This window comes from Cydia amplana, chromosome 19 (assembly GCF_948474715.1).
Source record: "Cydia amplana chromosome 19, ilCydAmpl1.1, whole genome shotgun sequence".
NCBI lineage: Eukaryota > Metazoa > Arthropoda > Insecta > Lepidoptera > Tortricidae > Cydia > Cydia amplana.
Window position 1 is genome coordinate 13,122,970 of NC_086087.1, and position 26,135 is coordinate 13,149,104.

The 26,135-nt window shown below is 36.2% G+C and overlaps 1 protein-coding gene across 1 annotated transcript in view; it reads right to left on the bottom strand.

Annotated features, from left to right (window-relative positions):
• Positions 1–26,135, bottom strand: part of LOC134656995 (bicaudal D-related protein homolog) — a 128,227-nt gene that overhangs the window by 24,712 nt on the left and 77,380 nt on the right. The window contains exons 2-4 of the mRNA XM_063512560.1: positions 14,420–14,560; positions 1,368–1,523; positions 662–835 (exon numbers count right to left, since the gene is read on the bottom strand). Coding sequence (XP_063368630.1) covers positions 662–835; positions 1,368–1,523; positions 14,420–14,560 — 471 coding nt within the window. The remainder of the gene's footprint in view (positions 1–661; positions 836–1,367; positions 1,524–14,419; positions 14,561–26,135) is intronic.

Here is a 26,135-nt window from a genome sequence, read left to right on the forward strand (position 1 = left end):
TCAATTAACACCATGGCCACAAAGAAACAATCGTAGTGGTTAATAAAATAATGATTAATTTCAATTGAATTTCATTACGTAAAGTCAGCACGAGGTATTTCTGAAGTTTTTGTCATTTACCTTCCAAGATTTTTATTTGATTTTATTTTTCTAATATGAAGGAAAAATGAAACAAACTATATTTTTATAGCATAATCGCTTACACTTTCTATCCCGTTAAAGGTTAATCACAAAACTTGTTAAAAAATAATGGAATCAATCATTTAGAGACCATGCCAAACACTAAACAAGATGCTTTTAGAACTTGTTCCATAACAATTACTAATTCATTTGATATGTGACTTCGTTGTGTAAATTTATTATCATTCATCATCTATTTTCTATAAAATAACTTGCAGCGTGCAGCGTCTTAACCGTCCCTGTTAAATGAAGTTACCATGACCTGTATATTATTTAGAAGCGTTTAGCCATACTGATCTTTGAGTTGCCTCTCGAGAGCCACGATCCTGTCGTTGGCTTCTTCAAGCTGCTGCATGAGGTTATCCTTGTCCTGCAAGGACCCCGTCAGTCTCCGCTCCAGATCCTCACCAAAGCCAGCTCTGCTTTGAGACAGGCTTTACACATGATCATGTGGAGGAATGTTTAATGTTCCAAGCCATACCTGTTCTTTGAGTTGCCTCTCGAGAGCCACTATCCTGTCGTTAGCCTCCTCCAGCTGCTGCGTGAGGTTATCCTTGTCCTGCAAGGACCCCGTCAGTCTCCGCTCCAGGTCGGCCTTCTTGTCGCTCACCAGAGCAAGCTCTGCTTTGAGAGATGATAAGCTGTGTACGTGGTCCTGTTGAGAATACAAGTTAGGATTGTATTATGTAGCTAACATCAAATAATATATCAGGAAAATCACATTAGAGAACATGCTCATCAATAACCTGTCAGCAGGTAAATACATTCTATAATATGATGTGATTTAAATAAAATAAATATTATAGAACATTCTTACACAGATTGACTAAGTCCCACAGTAAGCTCAAGAAGGCTTGTGTTGTGGGTACTCAGACAACGATATATATAATATAAAAATATGTACATAAATACATAGAAAACACCCAAGACTCAGGAACAGATATATGTGCTCATCACACAAATAAATGCCCGTACCGGGATTCGAACCCAGGACCGCGGCTTCACAGGCAGGGTCACTAGGCCAGACCAGTCGTCGTCGTCGATTTAGCTTTGTTTAGTTAGAATAATGAATTTGAACATGACATTGACGAGAAGATAACCTACTCGTGTATATTGTCGACAAGGCCCTATAAGGCGTGGTTTTCGGACACTAAAATACCATTCTTTAGTATAAATTTCTTGCTCACCTGCAGACTTGTCTTCCTCATAGAACACTGATCCTTCAATCCCTCCAACTGTGCCATCAACTGCGCCTCCGTTGCAGAAGATTCCTTCAGCTGCGCTGTCAGCCGCGAGTTCTGCGCCGTCAGCTCCGCGATGAGGCTGGCTTTTTCTTCATCGCGCTGTTGGAAAGAGATAGAATTATAATTTGGTATTTTGTATTCATCATTAGTCTTTGTACATCCAATAAACAAAGGTCCATCACCATCATAATTTCTACCTCTTTTCGGCCAATGCTGTCCATATTATGCCCTTCCCTCGTAAAAGCAACGCTTTTGATGTAGTAAAATCGCTTTACACAATGACAATGTATAGACCTTATCTCGTTGCAGTAAGGTTTACAAATGATCAGCTAATTGCGTCGACTAGGGAATTTTCTAGGAAATATAAAATAACAATATAAAGTAATAAACCTAAGCTAACAATGTTTCTGTTACGCCTCGTCCAAATTTTATTTTGAATGTCCTAGATTTCTATTTACTTACTTACTTTCAACAGTCTTCTAAAATATCTTCATTAGAAAACACAAACGGCTAATGTAAAAATCTGAATAACTAATCAATAACAGGTTCAATCGACGAAAGTTCAAAGCCAAGGCTAGCTTAAAATAAAAGCTTGGCAGCAATTTGCGATCATTAAAATTTTAAAGCCTCATGTCTATAAAAAAAAAACATATTCCAACAAGGCATCATAAACTTACATAATATAATGCATATGTTAACGACGGTATTCATAACACATAATAAATTACTTAATTGTTAGTTGGTTTCCTGGTTAATGGAACACTTAGTGAAACATTTAACGCACTGGTTAACTTTAAATAAGGTGTTGACGGCTACGAAAGGAAAGATATACTTATCTAACTAATCATATCATCACATACAATAGTGTTTCTTTAAGCTGTATCTTTTTACTGTCCAACAGATAATACGAAAATAAATAGAAAGATTATTCTGTCTATATTTCATAACTACTTTAATAATAAAAAACTGACCTTTAATTTAATAAATGTGCTAATTCATGACGATTAATTAGAGGTGTACCTCAAGGTAGCATCCTCGGTTCTAAGTTCTAATATTTAAAAAGAACTATCACGAAATAATATCCCGCTGTAAACTGTTGGAATATCCCATTAAGCTTCCGCAAATGTTTCTAATTACCCAATTTAAGATAGCGTAGGCTGTTAAAAGATTTCTAATAACAGCCCTTGGTTTCAAAACATGGTTTAAGCAAGCCCATCCGAGATCCGAACCTTAAAATCTTGATCTAAACATCAAGCGTGGTTAATCGTATTAATGGGTGTAACTAATTTTTCGTTATCCGCCAGGGGAATGTAGCTTTAAAGCTCTTGTTGATAATGTTGATTTTTCTATGAGTTTGTTTTGCGAAAGAGTTTTTTAACAAGACAGTCTGGAGGACGTCGCAGGCCGTGACGGGTTGCGACATTGTCGGCACAAGATATAGACGAATTGCATAATGAGGTAAACAAATATTGTCAACGTGATAGTTTTAATTGGGATCAGATATGTACTCTTGACATACATCTTACTATTTGCAGGGTACTTGAGGTCACGTCGTAGTGATAGTGACATGAGCTAATACACTTATAATCCAACCAGAAAATAATGAGTTTGTCTTACAGCGCGTCTATAATACAGGACAATACAATAGGTTTTGATCATGACGTATGTGAAAGTGTAAGGCCTGAGTGGACGCTCGCAGCGGAGCGTTCGGCGGGGCGTGCAGCGTGGCGTCGGGCTCATTAAGTGATCTGAGCAGCGTGCACTAAGGCCGCTACTATACGTTTACGTTTGTTTAACATGCACGCCGCACGCCCCGCCCCGCTGCACGTCCAACTCGAGCGTCCACTCAGGCCTTACACAAAGAATCCAACGACTCCTTCAAATTCGTCAAAATTTAGAGCAGAGAGAGATTTCAGAGCATCTTCAACTTTAACTCCTCCTGAGGAGTAGGTAGTCTACTTTTTTCAAAAGTAGAACGAAGCCATCGAATCTACAACAACTAATCATAGTCCAACATTCAAAAATGTTCCAGTGAAATAAAGTTAAATCTCTGCCGCTCATAGTTTAAAACAAATACCGGTAGCTCTAATGATAAAGGATGTAACAGACGGAAAACAAATGTGCTAGCATCCTCTGTTGATTGTTGACTAGCAGGGACAGTCCGGTTGTTTCGACATCCAACTTGACAATTTAATAATGATCATGCTACGGCAATCAATGTTGACTGAGAAGGTTGTCGCAGAAATATGGCAACACCTAACGCTGCAATTTAAAATAAATAGTGGATATTGTAATAGAAGCTTATTAAATTAGTCAACAAATATTTTACCTATGACACTGTAAGGGCCACCTCATACTAGCGTCTTTTGAGCGTCGGCGTCTAGTCAGCGTTATGGAAAATGACGTTGCTGCGGAATTGCGCCAACGTTGCATCGAGCAGCAGCTACAGAGTTGACTAGACGCCGACGCTCGCGAGACGCTAGTGTGGGGTGGTTCATCTATAGGTACCTATGCAATGAGAAGGCAATGAGTGATTGCCTTAGAAAACATTTTGTTTCTTAAGCACTATAAACAAACGTGGAAATCAGTAGAATAGTTAGAAAAAGGTCCAAACGATTTAATTGCCACTTAATTTGTCACTGCTAATCGAAACAAACATAAAATACCTATTACGCTTTTTATTATAATTCCCAATAGTGCTGTTAGATCCAACAAGCCCATTATAAGCTAATTTATGGGTGTGTAACATTGACCGTGTGTTTTGGGAACAAATACGTGGAAATTACGCAATTTGAGTTATGAGGCTTGTCCTTGACTGAAACTGTATGTCACCTTGCGTGGAAGTTGGTGGAAGGTAAGTCATAAATATTAGGTCATACGCGCAAATATAGCTAAGTACTTAGTGATTGTACGATATTAATCGGAACACATAATTTATTAACACAATATTAAAATGAACATTCGCGATACATCCAATCACGAATGTTCATTTTAGAATTTTCCAACGTGTTTTATCAAAATTTTCTTTTTATGTTCATGATTACTATGAAAAATATAGTCATTTCTGAAATTCTTGGTGATGTTTTACATTTTACTTTGTCATTTCCGTATTCTTTTGTGTAACTATGTACACTAAAATTTCGCAGGAGACTCGTGTCGGATATAATGGCGAATGGGATTTATATAAATGTTCGTCCAGATTATGGCCACTTCTAAAACATACTAATCTATTCTTTATATCCAACCGCACTATATAGCCCCCAACAATGGCTATTATAGCTGTGTGTATTGTTGTGGCTGTTTCACTTAAGTCACTACGGCTTTCGCTATTAAGGACAGAGATGGAACGCCTATGTTGCATACAGCCTTATGTCCTGATAAAACGAGACTATCATTCATCGAAACCCATTGTCCGAAACTTGTAAACAAGTTTGGCTTCAGCAACCCCCTCAACTGCTACAAATGGGATTACACTCGCCGAAATGTTAATTACCTGGAAAAGTGGACATTTGAAGGGTTTCTTCAAGAACCTACTTCATTTACTTCATTATTGTAATCCCTTTCTAGAATCTTTGTTAACATTTGAACTCTTCGTGTCAATAGCCTTTTAATAAGATATGACTAGATTTCGGACGTAACTGGATTTCAGAATTTTTATTATTTTTCACTCTTTGTTTCAAACCTGTGACTTGTGATAAGTTTTTGTCAAAAATGTAATTTCTTAAAACACGTTGACTGTCGTTTACGCCTCCAAATATTAATCATGTCATGTCAAAACGAAGGGCAAGTAAAATCAAAATTAATCTAATAAGGCAAAAACAACGGATGAGTTCATCTACCCACCTTCTGGCTCCGTCATCAGCTAGAAGCTCATGCCGAGATAGAATATTTCTGTGCCTACGAAGAAATCTGTTATTTTTGATTAATTTTCTCATTCCATCCATCTTTGTCACACTCGTTGTTAAACATAAGGTCGTCTCTTTCTCTTTCGGTGTGCAGGAGCTCGTTAGCACGTGCACATTTCTCGCTTGTCCAGCCGCGACTAAAGGCAACTTGTCCAATTTGTCACAAGGTAAGTGCTTCAATTTTGGAACGCCTATAACCTATCTTGAGTTATAAATCATTGTACACAGTTAGCAAGTTCTATTGAATGACCTATGAATAAATACTGTTTAAAATTTACAAGCAAGATTTTATGATATTGTTAGTTCGTCACTCAGTTACAAATGAAGTTATTGCAAGTAGGTACGAGTATGCTTTTTAACACATAACGCATTGTGTCCTCGTGTACTCTTTCCATCATTAAAGTACTAACCAAAACACATAACCTCGTTTTAATATTGTCCGAAGCCAACAATGCCTGGCCTTGGCTCGGTTCGCGCGATATGGCCAGGCCACGATGCTAATCATCGGCTTTTTGTCGATGCAAGGGCCAAGGATAGAGCCTACATTGTTTTACCAGGTTTCGGACAAATTAGGGGTTATTGTAGATTGTAGTCTGCTCTTTGTTTAGAATGAATCTATTGGACGACCAAAATTACCGTGAAAAGAATAAATCCACAATTAAAATTTAGCAGTCGTGGTCTGCTTATTTAGTATTCATTAACTTACTGCCCCTCTGCCCACAGGGGACCAAAAAATCACAGCTTTCTTGCGAACCAGGTTGAAAACTAGGGATTTCTACCGAGTTTCCGCGTATATATAATAATCAGTAGTTAACTGACAATAACACCTTTGTAATAAAGTTTACGAATTGTCAGTTATTATTAGTCTTGTAATCTATTGTTAATAGAGATAAAACCGATATTTCGTGGGATCTTCAAGATGGATGTAACAACTTTTTAACACGCTTTTATTAGGTCGACCTGTATGTAACCAACATGTAATGGAATCTTGCAAGTTAAATTTGATCCACTTCCCGGTTTCCGATTGAGCTGAAATTTTGCATACACATGTAAGTCGGGTGTTATGGTTCTTTTTTAGAACTGTCAAAACGATTTTTTAGTATGGAATTTATATGAAAACAAATATATAGTGACGTCACGGTAAACTCACCTACTTTTTATATTTCAATCCGATTTATTAAATACAAATTGTGTTTAAAAATAGCTGCTATCTATGTTTTTCTGATAATTATCTGGTGCTTTATTTCGTGCACGGTTTGAAATAATTTATTTTAAGTAAAGGAAACATCCCTATTGAAAACACTATAACCATGTGGACGGTGGTATATCTTTCCACTTTATACTCCTTTATGGCCCTATTATGTATTTCAGAAAGGCTGATAAGTAATTTAATATTCGACATAAAGTCTGCACTGTAACAAGTGTGCCGTCCAGACGTAACAATATGCAATTAGGTACATATTTTTAACGTTATAAGATTTATAAGAATAATATATAAATTAAACGGTTGTACGGTTGTGTTGTTGTGTGTGTTGTTGTGCACATACATTGTAGAAGATCTATTTGTATAATTTTTATAGTTCTGAAAATTAATGTTTCGAAATTCATTTTATGAAATTTCAGGTCATATATTATTATTCCTTATAATATTAAGTTTATATAAAACTTGTTTCCAAGCCTGCATATTCATAGAATTGTGTTTCTCATTTTATTAAACTTAATATTTTAATTTCATAGAAGGCTCAGTAACTCAATACTTACTTTGTCAGAAATTAAATCATAGATGTTTGTTGCAAAGAAAATTAACACATTACAATATTCATGTCATATAATTTCAAATTATTTATTCTTTACCCGTATATTATTAAGTAAATATTACAAACGTTTTAATAAATATTACAATATTTTTCAGAAATTGAATTATTACAAAAAATCGGGAAAAATTTAAAACTGTAATTAGTCTTCTAAATAAATACATGTAAAACTGTAATCGATTCAGCTTATTATTAAAATTACATTAAAACATTCAGTCTTTTATTAATATATTTTATTGAATCTATTTAATCCAGCAACAGTTTGTTTCTGCGGTGGTCGCAGTTCTAACCTAACCTAACCTAACCTACTTTTCTGGCAACAGTTTGTTTCTGCTGTGGTCGCAGTTCTAACCTAACCTAACCTACTTTTCTAGCAACAGTTTGTTTCTGCGGGGCTCGCAGTTCTAACCTAACCTAACCTACTTTTCTGGCAACAGTTTGTTTCCGCAGGGGTCGCAGTTCTAACCTGACCTAACCTACTTTTCTAGCAACAGTTTGTTTCTGCGGGGGTCACAGTTCTAACTTAACCTAACCTACTTTTCTAGCAACAGTTTGTTTCTGCGGGGGTCGCAGTTCTAACCTAACCTAACCTACTTTTCTGGCAACAGTTTGTTTCCGCAGGGGTCGCAGTTCTAATATTACAATTCTTTGCATTGAGTTTCTTTTCAATAAATTTAAATGAAGTGAATAAGTTCTGAAATAATAATATTTGAAAAGAAAATACTCGAACTAAATGTTATATTAAACAGTTCCTATGAAATAACAATCTATGAAATCTGTGTCTACGAAACAAGAATACACGAAACATAATTCTACTGTTTGATAAGTTTCTAAATTTAAAAAGTTTGATAGTAATATTCATTCAACTGAATTTCTGTGAAATATGTTTCAACCAAGTAAATAGTCTATGAAACAATAATATTGGAACTGAAAGTATATGAACCAAATAATATATGAAATAATTTCTGAGATATTCTATGAAATTTCTGTCTGTGAAATAGGGTGACACCAAATTAAACAGAAAATTTAAAATCGCGTGTATATAATCAGTCTGGATCTAAACAATACTAAATACTGTATAAATGTTTGACTGTCTAGGGCTTGACTGAGTAAATCACATATAAGTTTGCACGAAATCATCTTGTAATCAAGAGTTGTGGTTTACGTTGCAAAAGACGATGCAAAAAAGGATAGAACCGTTGGTGGGAATATACATGAAAATGTAGGCTTCGTAAATGTGGTTTACCTACTCTTGGTTTATTTATGTATTGACACATAGTATCTGGCTAGATTATGTCGATAATGATATAGTTAAATCGTGAATGATCAGATCATGACACAATACCCACATAACGTTTAAGTATTTTTTATTAATTTATTAAAAACCACTTTCTGAAATGGCTCCATGAAAATTAAAATTCTATGCTACTACTGAGTTTTACTACGTAAAAATATTACTCTAACTAATTTGATAACCGCTCAATATTTGTAATATCGGGAGTTAACATTTTTTTTTATAACTTCATTCCTATCCCAATCATGATTTTAGGCCATACATTTATTACGATAAGATTGACTTCACGTTACATTCATTCTCCTTTTACCTCTTTATTTGTAGAGGATTTTTGTCTAAGAAAGTTTTAACCGTAAAGTTAAGCCGAATCAATTTCTTCGACCTATGACCGACACTATTGTATTGTGCTAAGCTAAATAGCCGCACGTAATATTACAAAAAATTAAAGAATTCAGTTTTTACCAACAGTCCGCATGGTCGCTGCTCTGGCGGCCTAGCCAAGGTGACAATCGCTAACGCTTCGCGATCGAATCGCTTTGTGTTTCTCTATCACTCTTCCATATTAGTGTGACAGTGACAGTTGCATATATCCATGGCTACGGAGAGTAAGCGATTGGCACGTTGGCTACGCGGCCTGCTCTTTAGGAAAGAAAAACTTAAAGAGGTTTGGTCTTGACAGCGTTTGCGCTTTAATTTTTTGTTGTAGGTAAGTAGTGTTATTATTGTGCAGTTTTGTACCAGTTATAAACGAGAGAACAGAGATTTCTATATTTTGAACAAAAACTTAATGGATGCTCGTTCGAGCAGGAAATCTACTAATTCATGGCGAAACCAAAGAAGCACAGTAGGTAGCTTTTTGCACTCACTAGTAGTAGGTAAGATACATAACAGATGCCGAATGGTACCTACTTAGATAACCCACCTTCAAGTTGTAGCTTACGTTATAGTTCGTTTTTATTTAGCATTTGTAAAAAGGTAAACAATCTCGACGTGTCTTTTTATTTGATTGAAAAACACTTTAAAAATAAGTCACGGCAAATATGTAACAATTATGAATCATATACGATTACTAGCTGTTGCCCGCGACTTCGTACGCGTGGATTTGTATATTGGTGGTTATAAATTCTACATTAGCTTAGAACATTAGGCAGCAAAAGATAGCAGTAGGGACGGTTAATCATTTGTTAATTATTATACAACGCATGAGATTTGTCTTTCACAACCTGGCTACGAAGTTTCAAGCCCCTAACTGAATAAAATTGTTCTCGATATAATCTCTCTCAACCCCCAGAAGATTTTCAAGTCCACTGTTTAATAAAACCTGCTACCTAACTACCTATTTACGACGTTAGAAGTTCCTAGCTTTAAATACAATTTGAACCCTCTACCAACTCTCAACCCCTGTTTAAACCTTTAGGGGATGAATTTTTAAAAACGCTGTAAGTACTTTTCTTGTATTCTAATAATTATGCCTTTATACAACGTTTCAAGTCCCGCACTCAAATAAATATTTGGGTTCCATACAAATTTTCAACCCCCTTTCACCACCTTGGGCAATGAATTATGCGAGCGAAACTACCGTACGAACCGATGCGCGCGCGCGACTGACTGACTTTATACAAAGATTTAAGTCCCGCACTCGCAAAAATATTTGATCTTCATACACTCTTTCAACCCCTTTTTCACCTCCTCGGGGGATGAATTTTTAAAAACGCTGAATAGGTTTTTTTATTTTTTAATAAAATACCTTTTTACGAAGTTTCAAGTTCCTAGCTTTAAATAAAATTTGAACCCTATACAAACTTTCAACCCCTTTTGGACCCTTATAGGGGATGAATTTTTAAAAACGCTGAAATTACTTTTCTCGTATTCTAATAGTATGTAAAGATTCAAGTCCCGCACTTTAAAAAAAATTTTTGACCTCCATACAAATTTTCAACCCCTTTTTCACCACCTTAAATGTTGAATTTTTAAAAAACGCTGAAATTAGTTTTCTTCTCTTTTAATGAAATAACTTTGTACGAAGTTACAAATTCGTAGCTTAAAATTAAATTTAAACCCTATACAATCTTTCAACCCCTTTTTAACCCTTTTAAGGGACAAATTTTTAAAAACGTTGAAATTGCTTTTCCTGAGTTCTAATAATATGGCTTTATACAAAGATTCAAGTCCCGCACTCTCAAAAATATTTGATCTCCGTACAAACTTTCAACCCCTTTTTCACCACCTCGGGGGATATTTTTTTTAAACGCTGAAATTAGTTTTCTTTTTTTTTTAATTTAATACCTTTTTACGAAGATTCAAGGTCCTAGCTTAAAATAAAATTTGCACCCCATGATAAAGTTTTATTCCCTTTTTTACCCCCTTAGGGGTTAAATTTCCTAAAACGTCGCACTTATTTTTTTTGTAATCGGCTATTATGCCTTTCTAAGAAGTTTCAAAGCATTTGTAATGGATTCAAACTTTCAATCCCTTTTTAACCCTGTTAGGGGATGAATTTTCAAAAACGCTGAAATTACTTTTCCTGTCTTATAATAATATCCCCATATACAAAGTTTCAAGTCCCACACTCACAAAAATATTTGATCTCCATACAGACTTTCAACCCCTTTTTCACCACCTTGGGGGATGAATTTTCGAAAACGCAGAAATTAGTTTTCTTGTTTTTAATGTAATACATTTTTACAAAGTTTCAAATTCCTTGCTTAAAATAAAATTTGCACCCCAGGACAAAGTTTCATCCCCTTTTTCACCCCCCTTAGGGGTTGAATTTCCTAAAACGTCGCAATTACTTTCTTTTGTAATCGGCTATTATGCCTTTCTAAGAAGTTTCAAAGCATTTGTAATGGATTCAAATTATCAACCCCTTTTTAACCCTGTTAGGGGATGAATTTTCAAAAACGCTGAAATTACTTTTTCTGTCTTAACAGTAAAACATCCCACCAGCCCACGCCAATTACTGGGATTAGTTGCCAAGCGGACCCCAGGCTCCCATGAGCCGTGGCAAAATGCCGGGACAACGCGAGGAAGATTATTAATAATTTCCCCATATACAAAGTTTCAAGTCCCACACTCACAAAAATATTTGATCTCCATACAAACTTTCAACCCCTTTTTCACCACTTTGGGGGATGAATTTTCGAAAACGCAGAAATTAGTTTTCTTGTTTTTTAATGTAATACATTTTTACAAAGTTTCAAATTCCTTGCTTAAAATAAAATTTGCACCCCAGGACAAAGTATCATCCCATTTTTTACCCCCTTAGGGGTTGAATTTCCTAAAACGTCGCAATTACTTTTTTTTTTAATCGGCTATTATGCCTTTCTAAGAAGTTTCAAAGCATTTGTAATGGATTCAAACTTTCAACCCCTTTTTAACCGTGTTAGGGGATGAATTTTCAAAAACGCTGAAATTACTTTTCCTGTCTTATAATAATTTCCCTATATACAAAATTTCAAGTCCCACACTCACATAAATATTTGATCTCCATACAAACTTTCAACCCCTTTTTCACCACCTTGGGGGTGAATTTTCGAAAATGCTGAAATTAGTTTTCTTGTTTTTTAATATAATACATTTTTGCAAAGTTTCAAATTCCTAGCTTAAAATAAAACTTGTACCCCATACAACCTTTCATCCCCCTTTTAACCCCCTTAGGGGTTGAATTTCTCAAAATCGCTTCTTATCTCTTGTAAACTTTATAAATGCAACCTAGTGTGCAAATTTCAACTTTCTAGCTTTTGTAGTTTCGGCTCTGCGTTGATGAATCAATCAGTCAGTCAGTCAGGACACTTGCATTTATACAGTGTGGAAAGTTAACTCGGGCCCTGGAGGGAAACTACCTTAAATCCTTGAGCTAGCTCATTTTACTTAAAGGAGACATTCCTTTATTTTTAAAAAGAAACAAAACTGCATTCAAAGATTTTCTACAACTCGCTTGCCTCGCCCGGGACTCGAACCAACTAAAATTTAAAAAAACACACACACCCTATTTTATTATACTAATCGATAGTATTAATATTCAGGATAAAATTTCTCTAACAAACATTTGGTCTTAAAAATAAAAACAATCGTTAAATCTAACATTAACTTTATTTTACTATCAATTTGTTACACTTAAATTATTTAACTGATAAATTGTTCGAAATGAGCCCCGTGGTTCCGTCTACACAAAATTAGTCGCCGTTGAAATTCATTTCTTGTAGCCTTCATCAAAGTGTTGTGGTGTATGCTCCTAATAACATTTTCTACCGCAACCCTTAGCTCTTGAACGGTTTCATAGCAAGTTTCATAAATAACATTTTTTACATGACCCCATAAAAAGAAGTCCATGGGCGTCAGGTCTGGACTTCTTGCAGGCCATCTAATCGTCCCGTTTGTACCTATCCAGGTATTGAAATGTTCATTGAGGTAAGCCCTGGCAATTCTGCTGTTGTGGGCAGGTGCACCATCTTGTTGAAAAATGATATTATTTCGTTCCTCTTCTGGTAGAAGGTTTAATTGATTTTGTAGAAGCTCTAATATTTCAATGTATTTTGCTGCAACCAAATGTTTGTTAGAGAAATTTTATCCTAAGTATTAATACTATCGATTAGTATAATAAAATAGAGAGTGTGTGTTTTTTTTAATTTTAGTTGGTTCGAGTCCCGGGCGAGGCAAGCGAGTTTTAGAAAATCTTTGAATGCAGTTTTGTTTCCTTTTCAAAATAAAGGAATGTCTCCTTTAAGTAAAATGAGCTAGCTCAAGGATTTAAGGTAGTTTCCCTCCAGGGCCCGAGTTAACTTTCCACACTGTATATATAGAAGATTAATAAGTAAGTAATAGATAAGAAGTAAGTACTGATTTAAAAAAAGAACGTTTTTCAAGACACGTCAAGATGGCGTACTCTTTTTAACACGCTTTTATTAGGTCGACCTGTATGTAACTATTAACTTGTAATGGAATCTTGCAAGTTAAATTTGATCCACTTCCCGGTTTCCGATTGAGCTGAAACTTTGCATACACATGTAAGTCGGGTGACAATGCAATATTATGGTACCATCGAGCTGATCTAATGATGGAGACAGGAGGTGGCCATAGGAACTCTGTGATGAAACAGCGCAACCTAATTGTGCTAGGGGTTTTTAGAATTGTCTCGATGAGTATTAGTTGTCTGTCGTAAGAAAAGTACAGTCAGCGATAAAAGCTTGTACCAAAAATAAAATTTTTGCCAAAAACTTATTCTAATGCTAAAAAAACGAAACTGTCAGTCACAGATCATTTCTTTCTCATTCCATTCCCAAAACATCGTTACGATTGGTCATATTTTGGAAAAGGAAAATGTCCTCCACACCTCGATTTCCGACAAATTTACGCCGGATTTTTGGACGGAGCTGCAGGAGAGCAACTTTGATTTAAATTTCTTAAATCTGAAAAGGGTCTCAACTAATATTTCCTTTTAAAAGTACTGTAGGTACCTGTTTGACAGAAGTGTCCCGTGACCCGATCTTGGTGGTGAGCTCGCGGATGTCATTCTGCAGCTCCAGTATGCGCGCCTCATACTCGCCCTGTGTCGTGTCCAGCCGACGTGTGGTATTGTAACGTACCTGTTTGACAGAAGTGTCCCGTGACCCGATCTTGGTGGTGAGCTCGCGGATGTCGTTCTGTAGCTCCAGTATGCGCGCCTCATACTCGCCCTGTGTCGTGTCCAGCCGACGTGTGGTATTGTAACGTACCTGTTTGACAGAAGTGTCCCGTGACCCGATCTTGGTGGTAAGCTCCCGGATGTCGTTCTGTAGCTCCAGTATGCGCGCCTCATACTCGCCCTGTGTCGTGTCGTGTCCAGCCGACGTGTGGTATTGTAACGTACCTGTTTGACAGAAGTGTCCCGTGACCCGATCTTGGTGGTAAGCTCCCGGATGTCGTTCTGTAGCTCCAGTATGCGCGCCTCATACTCGCCCTGTGTCGTGTCGTGTCCAGCCGACGTATAGTATTGTAACGTACCTGTTTGACAGAAGTGTCCCGTGACCCGATCTTGGTGGTGAGCTCGCGGATGTCATTCTGCAGCTCCAGTATGCGCGCCTCATACTCGCCCTGTGTCGTGTCCAGCCGACGGCGCAGCAAATGCTTCTCTTGCTCCAATTCCTGTGAAATAAAATATACGATTAATATTATATCAGGCGAAGTATTTATAAAAAAGATTGGTACGAGAAGTAACATGGAGTAAAAAAATAATGAAATACGATCGCGATGCTTTCCTTTCTTGTGTCTAATTTGGACAACGATGCCTAAAGTATATCGCGTTCTCTTTACAAAACATGGTGTTTTATTGTTATATTGTTAGACACGTGTAAATGTAAATGACTATGCATTAATAATAAAAGATTAGCCGATTTTTTAAGTAATACATCGTCAGTTAAATTGTATGGAGATTAAGTATATAAAAAGTGATCAATTGTCATTGCTCTTGTGTTTTACATAATTTATAAAGCAAAAACAAAACACAATCGTTAGAAATCACTGCATATCAACGACACATTGTGACATTGTCACCAATGTCAACATGACATTCCTGAATACTGAATACCATAACTACGAGTAAAATCTTTCTTTCCACCATAGACAATAGACGGGAAATGTACACAGAAGTTACTTCCTCTGCCGGTGCCGGTTTTTTGCTGGCAATCAATTGACGATTTGATCTGATGAGCATTTGTTTTGCGGGGAAAACGAATTAAATCAACTTCTTAGCAACTGAGGCTAATTGATGTTTCATAAAAAATTTTAAAAGTGTCCCTAGTCCAAGTAAAAATTACCCGTTTTCGCAAGTTATACCTATACGGCTACCATCAGTTTGGCACTGACATAAACGCCGTCGAGAACGTATTTACTTTCTATACCTACATCTCGCTCGTGCTCGCATATTTGTGCAAACGAGATGTATAGAAAGTAAATTAAGTTCTCGATAGCGTATATGTCAGTTTTGACACTGTCAGTGACTCATGGTACGGGCTCTGGTCTATTAGAAACATTGGTAATATTGGTGAAAAGTCATCATCAATCATCATTTCGCTTGCCCTTGTCCCATCACTTGGGGTCGGCGCAATGGTTTTCCTTCATACCTCTATAATAACGTTCGTCATATCATTATTCACCTGCTTTCTTATCATATCATCTCACACACAGTTTTCCATCTCCATCTACTTTGTACTCGGTTTACCTTTTCTCTTATATTCCTCTACATTCATTCTTAATACCATTTGCATCACATGGCTTTCATCCCTCCGCATCTAATGCCCGTACCACGCTAGGCGATTTGATCTTTGTTTTTCTGTTGCACTCCTAGCAACTGGCTCAAAATAATATTATAAAGAGGATCGAAGATCAGAAATAATTCACTTCAGTTTATACTTACTTTAAATTCTTTAAACATATACCGATTAAAGCTAAATTAAAGCTAATATCTTTTAGATAGTAGTGTTTTTTCTTTTGTATCTTTTTACTGAGGTGTGCCAATAAAGAGTATTCTATCTATTTATCTATCTACCTAACTAATAAACGAGGCATAAGTCATCATCATTCTCTTGCCCTTGTCCCATTCATTTGGGGTCGGCGCAGCATGTCTTTCTCTTCCATACCTCTCTGTCACCCGTCTACTAATCATTCACTTGTGTTCGTTTTAAAGTATGAAGCCTAAAAACACACGCCAACGTCATTAATCAAATCGCATAAGAAAGAAGAGACACTTAGTTCCCAAAGCAATTATAATAACGATGTAGATTAGATCATTCGTTAACAAGTAGCAGTTATAAATTACCGTATGCAATTACCTCACTTGAGACAAACTGGTCGTGTGATTAGTTGCGCGAGCGCATGCAGGCATTCGAAGTTTATGCATCTGATCTTGATTTGACATTACTCGCAGTGCATCAGGGTGCCTTGCCAAGACGCCAATCGTTTGCACTACGGCAACGACACGCACGCACGTCTCTCTATCGCACTACTATGTAAGAGTGATAAAGACCCCGAAAGCGTTTCGTTGTCGTAGCGCAAACGATTGGCATCTTGGCTACGCCCCGCCCCCTGTTCCGTATTACTATTACTACCTAAGTAAGTTAGTAAGTTTATCGCACAAAACATGTAGATACGAGTATGTTATGTATATAGGTACATTAGTAAAGTACCAAGTCAAGCCGAACTTATCTCTTTGAGGGATCTCTTCGAGCTAACCCGTAAACTTATAAAACGAATAGTGTGCGCGGAATGCACTGGAAGTACTGGTAAATCAGAATCAAATCATGATCAGATTCTACCAATTCGAATGCCTCTCAAGGCGAGTCGGGAGTCAAGATCCGATCCGATACACATAGAGGAGATTATAGAGGGTTTTTTCTATGATACTGCACTGATTGCTGAACATACTTGATACTACCAATAGACTTCGTTCTTGGCGCGTTTCGCTTGTGACTATTTCAGAAGGGCTACCGCGAAAACCGTATTTCGCAAATAGCGGGGATCTTTCTCTTTTACTCCAATGAAGGTGTAATTAGAGTAACAGAAAAAAATGCCCGCAATTTGCGAGCTTCCATTTTCGCGCTTATAGCCCTGTTTTTGATAGCGAATTTAATTAAAGGTAATTTACTTGTAAAATATTAATACGTAACTTGCCTACGTTTCTATTAAAATAAACAAAACTATTTTTATCATGGGCACCTTTGCACCGGGAAAGAATGAAGCGGTTTGTCTTTTAAAATTTTTAGTTTTAATTTTTATTTGCAACCTTTATTAAATAAACTTAAATGTTTATTTTTATTAGTGTCAATAGGAACATAATGTAACTTATAATAGTTATAACATGTGAACCATAACGAACAAAAGACGAAAATAATTCAAAATAACACAGTCACGTTATTTTACTATGTAATACAAGAACAATAGTTAACAAAACAATTAGAAAATAGAAAATTCTACATTAGAAATTTGCCTTCGCCTTATCGTACGCTTGAGAGACGACCCACTTACCATTCTTGCATTATCAACTTATGTGAAGATCTGAACCAGAAACTATTCTCATTGATAAACCAATATAGTAAGACCTCCACAGCCGTAAAGAGTCTACGTAGCAGTAGCTCTTACTTATGATGGTTATTTTAAGGTGACCAGAGTGACAGATCTAAGTAACCTACAAAACTAGGGCGTTTTCACAAGTCTTGTCTGTTATTTTTACTCATGACAATACGCTTTTTTGTTCAAATGTCAACTTGGGATGGGAACTGACGTGTCAAGGAATTTGAAGTCATAATATTATTGTTGTTGGGGTTATTATTGTATCTGGTTGATTGACGGGTGTTGCATTTGAAAGTACTGTTGTGTTGTAAACTTGACATCAGTATGGTACAAAATGGTGAATTACACTTGACAGCACACTTCACAGTCCAGGGATGTTGCGAATATCCGCATCCGCATCCGCAACCGCGGAACTTCCGCATCCGCATCCGCATAAAATCGATGCGGATTTAATGCGAATGCGGATGTGGAACAGGTCGGTACAGGAACATCTTAGCATCGGCCTAAGTGCTAGACTGCTAGGTAATTTAGTCATTAGCCAAAAAAACCTATTAGAAATTAGCAGTCAAGTGTGAGTGGGACTTAATGTACGGAACCCTTGGAACGCGAGTCCGACTCGCACTTCGCCGGTTTTTTGAAATAAAAATTACTAAAATGTAATATTTGACGTTTTTTATGTACCTATCTTGACATCCGCATCCGCATCCGCATCCGTGGATGTGAGCCTTTAAAAATCCGCATCCGCATCCGCATCCGCGGATGTCAAAAAATCGGCATCCGCAACATCCCTCGTTACGTCACAGTCTTCACACAAAATGTGTTAAATCATTGAAAATTGGTTGTAGCAATGTGTAAATGTGTCAAAGTGTATGCTCCTTAGCATTACAGTCGAGTTCATAAATATGTACCTATGTGTAATTTTTTTCACCTTATTGCAATGGATTAAAGTGAAGAAATTTACATACTTTTATCAAATTGACTGTACTTTGATGTTGTGTTATACGACCTACGAGGTACTTTTATTATTAATAATATCTGGTTTACGGTATTATGAAATCCTTGTAGTTTCCTAACTTTATTATCACGTCCAATACGCGAGTTTTAAAGGTTTTTTTAATATATTTCAGATATAGATTTGATAGGCAGGTACATTATTTAGCCAATACTGTCAATTTTACTATTTCCTAGTACAATGTTCTTTAAACCTTGTTTCAAGTTAACGTTTACTCAAATGTATTGTTAGCAAACATAGACAATGACGTACATATGTTCTATTGTTTGAAATCGAAACCAGCTGTTTACTGAACTACCTACACTTTGTAAGTCGTTTTAACATCTTTTACTCTACATTATGTACCTACATTGTGCGTAGGTAGAATGTTTTGTAAACAAAAATAGTTTTATGAAATATCGCATCGCGTATATTGAATTTAAAATACGCATACGCAATTTAATCCGCTTATAGACAACTAGGAGTTAATCGTTTAATCCTGTATAAACGGTTAACTCCGAGTTAGTTGGCTAACCCTAGAACGTACAAGTGGCCCTTACATAGTCTTATTTCATGAAGTAACTATCGCGGTATTGAAAGACACTAATAAAAATAAACATTTAAGTTTATTTAATAAAGGTTGCAAATAAAAATTAAAACTAAAAATTTTAAAAGACAAACCGCTTCATGCTTTCCCGGTGCAAAGGTGCCCATGATCCTCAAGTATGAGTATAACCTATCTATGGTTATATAATATCATTGTAAAGTATTAGAAAACTCAGCAGGCGAGGCGTATTATGGATGGCTTTATCCACGTGATAAAATAACTGTCACTTTTTAACAGCACGGGATAGAAAGTGACGGACGCCGTTTTATCACGTTGCCACGTAGACAAGAACGACCATCATATCCGTAGGTCATACTTTATGCTATAATTTAGTCTTCCTACATTCAACAATGATATCGATTGTCTAACAGATAACAACAATAGTCTAGTTCAGTCAGCAGCAAAAGTTGCTAAGCGGGCGAGGTGTTCAAAATGATCTTGACGCGACTTTACTGTTAAAAGAATAAGACTAGAGAGCGTCTGCTGCTGACTGTACATTTGCGAAACATGCTCTAAAAATCAAGCACATAATTAGGGTTTGCCCGACGGATCCGCAATGTATGGGAATATCCGCGTATCCGGATCCAGATACGGATAATTTCATACATTTCGGATCCGGATATATCACATGTAAAAGCTCTTATTGACTGTTTCAATAAGAGCCCCCTTACCATAAACGCGCTACAAACCTCAATTAGCTAATAATCGTTTGCCCTTATCTGTCATTTTGACGTATGCATTTGCATGAAAGGGATAAACCCTAATAATAATAATATTATTAGATGCAGAAGGCGGTGATCTTGGACACGGCGCGGATAGTCCGCCGGTTCCTCTCTCTGCGGCCCTGACCACCGGCAGCTTGGGCCTTGCCCCGCTGCTGGCGGCACCCTAGGTTAGGTTTTTTATAATATGTCTATAAGTATTTTGTATTGTTTTTGTAAGTGTTTTTGTATTTTATTTTTATATCCATATTATAAATAACCTAATCTGAGAAATTAAATGAATAAAGGAAATAATATTAATATGATAATTAACTACCTAAATCAGGCCCGTAAAGTTTTATGAATAAGGGGGTTAGTTTCTTCGTCTCTGTCACCGGCAGAAAGCAAACTCCTTTAGCCGAATTTGAACTTACATTCCAATATCAAAATGATGTCATTTTGTTATCATACGCGCCAATACATGTACGAACAATTTTATTACACCTTTTCTACCCTACCTATGCCGGCATGGAGTCCTGCCGGCACTACTGCAGAAAGGATATAGATACATAAAAGAGGACTTAGTGGAACTATATAGGGCAAGTATTGCACTAAGATACATTCCAAGGGTATGGAGAGAGGTGAGGGCGGTTTTCCTGCCGAAACCGGGTAAGAAATCATACCAAGAAGCGAAGTCATTCAGGAGCATAAGTCTGTCGTCTTTCGTACTGAAGACTTTAGAAAAAGTGATAGATAAACATATAAGAGAAAAAGTGGAAAGCAGCGGAGACCCGCTACACGGGAATCAGCATGCTTACATGGCAGGAAAGTCAACGGAGACAGCTCTACACAACCTAACGGTAAGGGTGGAAAGGGCACTAGAAACGAAACAGTATGCATTAGGCTGCTTCTTCGACGTGGAGGGGGCTTTTGACAAAGCAACCTTCGAGGCCGTAGAGGAAAGTCTGAAGAGAGAGGGCATCCGACCGACAATAGCGGAATGGATAGGGAGAATGTTAAAGGGCAGATCCATTACGGCGGAGCTGGGAGGAGTAACAAAGTCGATTAGTCCGGATACGCGGATATTCCCATACATTGCGGATCCGTCGGGCAAACCCTAATTATGTGCTTGATTTTTAGAGCATGTTTCGCAAATGTACAGTCAGCAGCAGACGCTCTCTAGTCTTATTCTTTTAACAGTAAAGTCGCGTCAAGATCATTTTGAACACCTCGCCCGCTTAGCAACTTTTGCTGCTGACTGAACTAGACTATTGTTGTTATCTGTTAGACAATCGATATCATTGTTGAATGTAGGAAGACTAAATTATAGCATAAAGTATGACCTACGGATATGATGGTCGTTCTTGTCTACGTGGCAACGTGATAAAACGGCGTCCGTCACTTTCTATCCCGTGCTGTTAAAAAGTGACAGTTATTTTATCACGTGGATAAAGCCATCCATAATACGCCTCGCCTGCTGAGTTTTCTAATACTTTACAATGATATTATATAACCATAGATAGGTTATACTCATACTTGAGGAGCACAAAAAATACTTCCATATTTATTTCTCTGCCTACGAAGAAATCTGTTATTTTTGATTAATTTTCTCATTCCATCCATCTTTGTCACACTCGTTGTTAAACATAACGTCGTCTTTTTCTCCTTTGGTGTGCCGGAGCTCGTTAGCACGTGCACATTTCGCGCTTGTCCAGGCGCGTCTAAAGGCAACTTGTCCAATTTGTCACAAGTTAAGCGCTTCAATTTTGGAACGCCTATAACCTATCTTTAGTTATAAATCATTGATACTTTATCCAAATCATTCGACGCGAGGGACATAATCTCTTGAGAAAAACCATAGGTTTAATTAAACAAAAGAATTTTCCTAATCAGTTACGTTCAGTATTAGCTAATAATTATGTCTAACGAGCTCTTTTACATAAAGCCGACAAAACCTCGACAAAACGCTAACGACATATTGTTTATCAGCAATGTTACATTTCCCATGGTTTTCTCACTTTCCACGAATCATTATGAGTGCGCGGAACAAAGAAATAATTAATGATCTCGGAACATTTCTAATGCGAGGCTTATGAGGTTGCGTGCAAAAATTCCGAAAAGTAAGGAAAGATAATCTATGGGAAATTTCACAAGAAAGGAATTTTCCGTTTTGAATGTTTTCGAGACTGTTCCATGTGAAAAGTTTCGGATTTTGAATTGTCAAATTTACAACGGAGTATTGTAAGTTACTGAGATTGAAATGGAGCAAAAATGTAAACCTTTGTAAGACCTTTATAAAAATTGTATTATATTTTGTTATTACATTATATTTCCATTCCTTAACTGGCACCAGCTTCAATAATTATGGCTATAGCTACAATGCAAAGCAATGGAATCTGGCCATTTTGCCAAAGTTACCTGTTTCCATAATTTTTGACTGTATACCAACTGTATTAGTACCGACCATACATTTCATAGCATGAAGGACGCTTTCACATTTAATGATATAAACATTATGAGTAGGTAGGTATAAAAATTAACTATTCATGCTACCGTGGCTTAGTTCTCATTATACGTTAATTAATATAATTTTAATTATGCTTTAAATATGCCTGGTTGTTATTATAAGGCGAGTGCAATGCCGAAAATATATATTAATACAACTTCTTGCGTCATTATTTAAATAATGATATTATAATGATTTAGGGTTCTGATGTGTGCGGTGTGTGCCGACGGAAAAATTCTAAAAAAAAATATAGTTTTGCAGATAATTCTATTCTAATTCCACAATGCAAACTTCTTCTATTATCTGTGATATTTTCTATTTATTTTCTGTAACTTGTACATATTTAACTACGAATTGAATGCTTGGGCACCTTGTTTTATAAATAAATATGACATTAATCTATCTAAAAGTAATAGTTTCACTAGTTCTATCACGAAATTTACCTACAGCAATTAGCTTCTGCGGTCATACTTAAAGTTAAGGAGTATAAGGCCTTGATTTCTGCCTTAAATGTACCTAGACAATATGTTAAACTTAGATGTAATATAAGGTGCATATTAGGATAACTTCTAATAGTAAAAAAACATTACATTCACTACCTATCGGTGAGTATATTTTAATATCGCATAGATCGGAACCCTTTTTACACATCACGATTCTGTTTTGGTCAATTAATATTTCAGTTTCGTATAGCCATAATTCACAGTTTTAAAACTTTTCACAAATTCGAAAAGCATTAAGTCAACCCAATTGCATTGACTCACTTAGAACTTTATGCCGTCGTGTTAAGGTTTTTAGTAGAGTGAGGTCTGTAAAAGTTAATTAAAAGTTAATATTTTAATTGCACACGCTTCTGTATTGTTAGTTTACTTGGAATGAGTTTGTACTTTGTAAAGGGTCGAATAAAGAAGAGATTTATTTAGATAATATTTCATTCGTTATGAAATATTAAAAATGATCATGATTACGTATACTTCCACTAATTCGAGATTATAAAGATATTGAAAAGAATCATTAATAAAAAACTTTTACATTCATACCAATATACAGGGTGGCCGAATAAACTTTAAGTAAACATGTTTTTCTGATGGTGTTACGTTTCAATGTTACCTATGTAAAATGTAACTATATTGTATATATATATAGGTTTATTATTTTCTGGAATAGAATGCATGAGAGTTCCTAGAAATATGTATGTTCATACATAACTCTAGTCTCTAAACTAAATGTGTTTTATTACTTGCATGTCTGACAACTTTAATCGGTATATTATTTTTAACGATCCAAGCGTTTCACGACTTAGTCTTAACGACACTTTAAAAATGTCTAAATGGTATCATGTGTGACCACAGCCATCACATTATATCTTCTACTCTATCACTATCGTTCTAAAGTTGAACTTTAATTAACAGATATATAAACTTAAACGATATATCTTAAAACTTAATAAGGCAAATTTGACTAATATATGACCCATATGACTTTAGCAGGTAATCTGCGAAGGAAAATTAACTTTAGATAATCAGTTTCAAGGTCCTTTCTTGCTTGCTATATTAGCTGCGCGTGAGACTAATGCGTAGACCCGGAACAAAAGCAAGAGTTTCCGGCTGCGACATTACTGGTAAGTGTTGTTGACAGGTTGCGCTTGACATTTTGTGTGAGACTTGTTTTCAAAATATTTTTGCATAATTGTTTAAATAACTCTCGGTATTTTTGTTGACGCTATAACTTCATTCATCCGGTACCTAGTTAGAGTCCGTCTTAGGTAACTTTACACCGACTTATAAGTGAGGGACTGTAATTATAAACTGTGACATGTAAAGATGACATGACCACACTTTGTCATTAAAGATGCCATGCCAAATTTGCTTGAACCGACTCTATCACGCTAATGCGGTTTCCGGATGCTATACGACGGTTCATGTGATAAACAGTGTGATAACATCAAAAAATGTCCGCAATATAAAGCCTGGTCAAAAAACACGCCCTCTAGCGCCTTAATAATAGAGTCATATTAGGAAATAAGAACTGAAAACAGACCAGACTTTACATTTACTCCATTTAAGCAGGCATTTAGGCAGGCATTAGGTAGGTACCTCTTTTGGCTCTTTTTATAGGTAGGTACCTATAATATTAGTTAGTTTCAGTTATGTATTCGGCACTTGCACAAAAATAACTTTAACTAGGTAGCGTAATATTAAGGTATCACGCGCATGCATTATAATTTATATAAGTAAGCTCTAAAAATAACATTATAAAACCATAAAAGTGTAATTGGCAGTCAAAGTTTACGCGGCCAGCCATAGAAGGTATATTTGCGCAACATTTTAAAAATATTACGATTTTACTACCAAGTTTACTTTTACAAAGTCCACAGTTACGTCGTAAAACCAATAAACTTATAAATAAACTGGTAAATGACTAACATTTTGTAATTGGAGGTTAATTCGTTTTTAATGTAATTGGCACTCAACAGAACGATGCGCTAAGTACTCATAAACACTCATAAACGTCCTCAAAAAGAAACAGTTGCATAATACATTTTTGTGATATAACAATCCCCTAACAATCAAATACCCCCTTTTGTTCTTGTTTAATATATTCTACACAGGTAACCGACTTATATTATATTATAATCGACTATTTCATTAGTTAGATCACACACAATGTCGAAAACAAATATCGTGACAATTACAAAAGTCGTGTCGTAAATGGCTCTAACCCTGATTATTCCATGATGCACATTAAACTATTGTGTATAATTTATGTCTATGCTATGTACCTATCACAACAATTTTTAATGTAAAATTGTATTCACGAATTTAGTGTCGATACAAACCCGATAGGGTTTCACGGCACTTTTCTGTTTGTGTTAATGTAAGTTTTTAATATCGAATAAATAATTAAAAAAAAATCGATCGCCAAAGACGTGAACTGACGCGCGCGGCTACAGCCCAAAATCAACCTTCGTGCATTCCGACAAGGTTCACGATACCGCGCCGCCCGCGCCGCGCACGATAGGCGTGGCGATGGCGTTCAAACTGTTCAAAGGGTTAATAGTGGTGTTAGTACTAGTGGGTCATTATGTCTTGATCCCACAGATCGGTGACATGTTATGACATGTGTGGATTACAGTGGCCGAGTTGTGAGTTACATTAGTGATAGCTGTAATGGTTCTTGGAATAAGTGATTGTGGAGGTATAATGGCTATTTGAAGGCTGTGTTTGTTTCTAAAGGAAATTGTACCTACGAAACATAATTATTACAATGTTTTTTTTTGCAAAGAAGGAACTGATAAAAACGGTAAAATATCGACATCCAAAAGTCTTGTAATATATATAATTTACTTTGAGTATAATGACATAATTTTAATACTTATTTTATTTTACACCCTGTATAAAGTGATGCTAGATCCATACATACCTGCCTAATCTTAAGGACAAACATGTCAAGAGTGCTAGGGGTGGCTGCTAAATATAATATATCCTATCATTTATCACGATTTATGTTTCGATAAAAAATTGACAGTATTACTTCCCTGCTCGTCAGCTTTCCGACCCCTTGGGGCTACTTCATTCTTCGAAAATGGAAGTTTCGTAGGTTTGTCTCTCTATCACTTGAATACGAATAGTTCGGGGTTATAGCCCTTTTAACCGACGAAAAAAACGGAGGAGGTTCTCAAGTCGACGCGTATATATATATATATATATATATATATATATATATATTTTATGTATGATCACGCATAACTTTTTACACAGTAGTTCGATTTTGATAATTATTTTTTTATTGGAAAGGGTATACCCCGAAGTTGGTCCCATATAAATTTGGAAAAAAAATCCAACCTT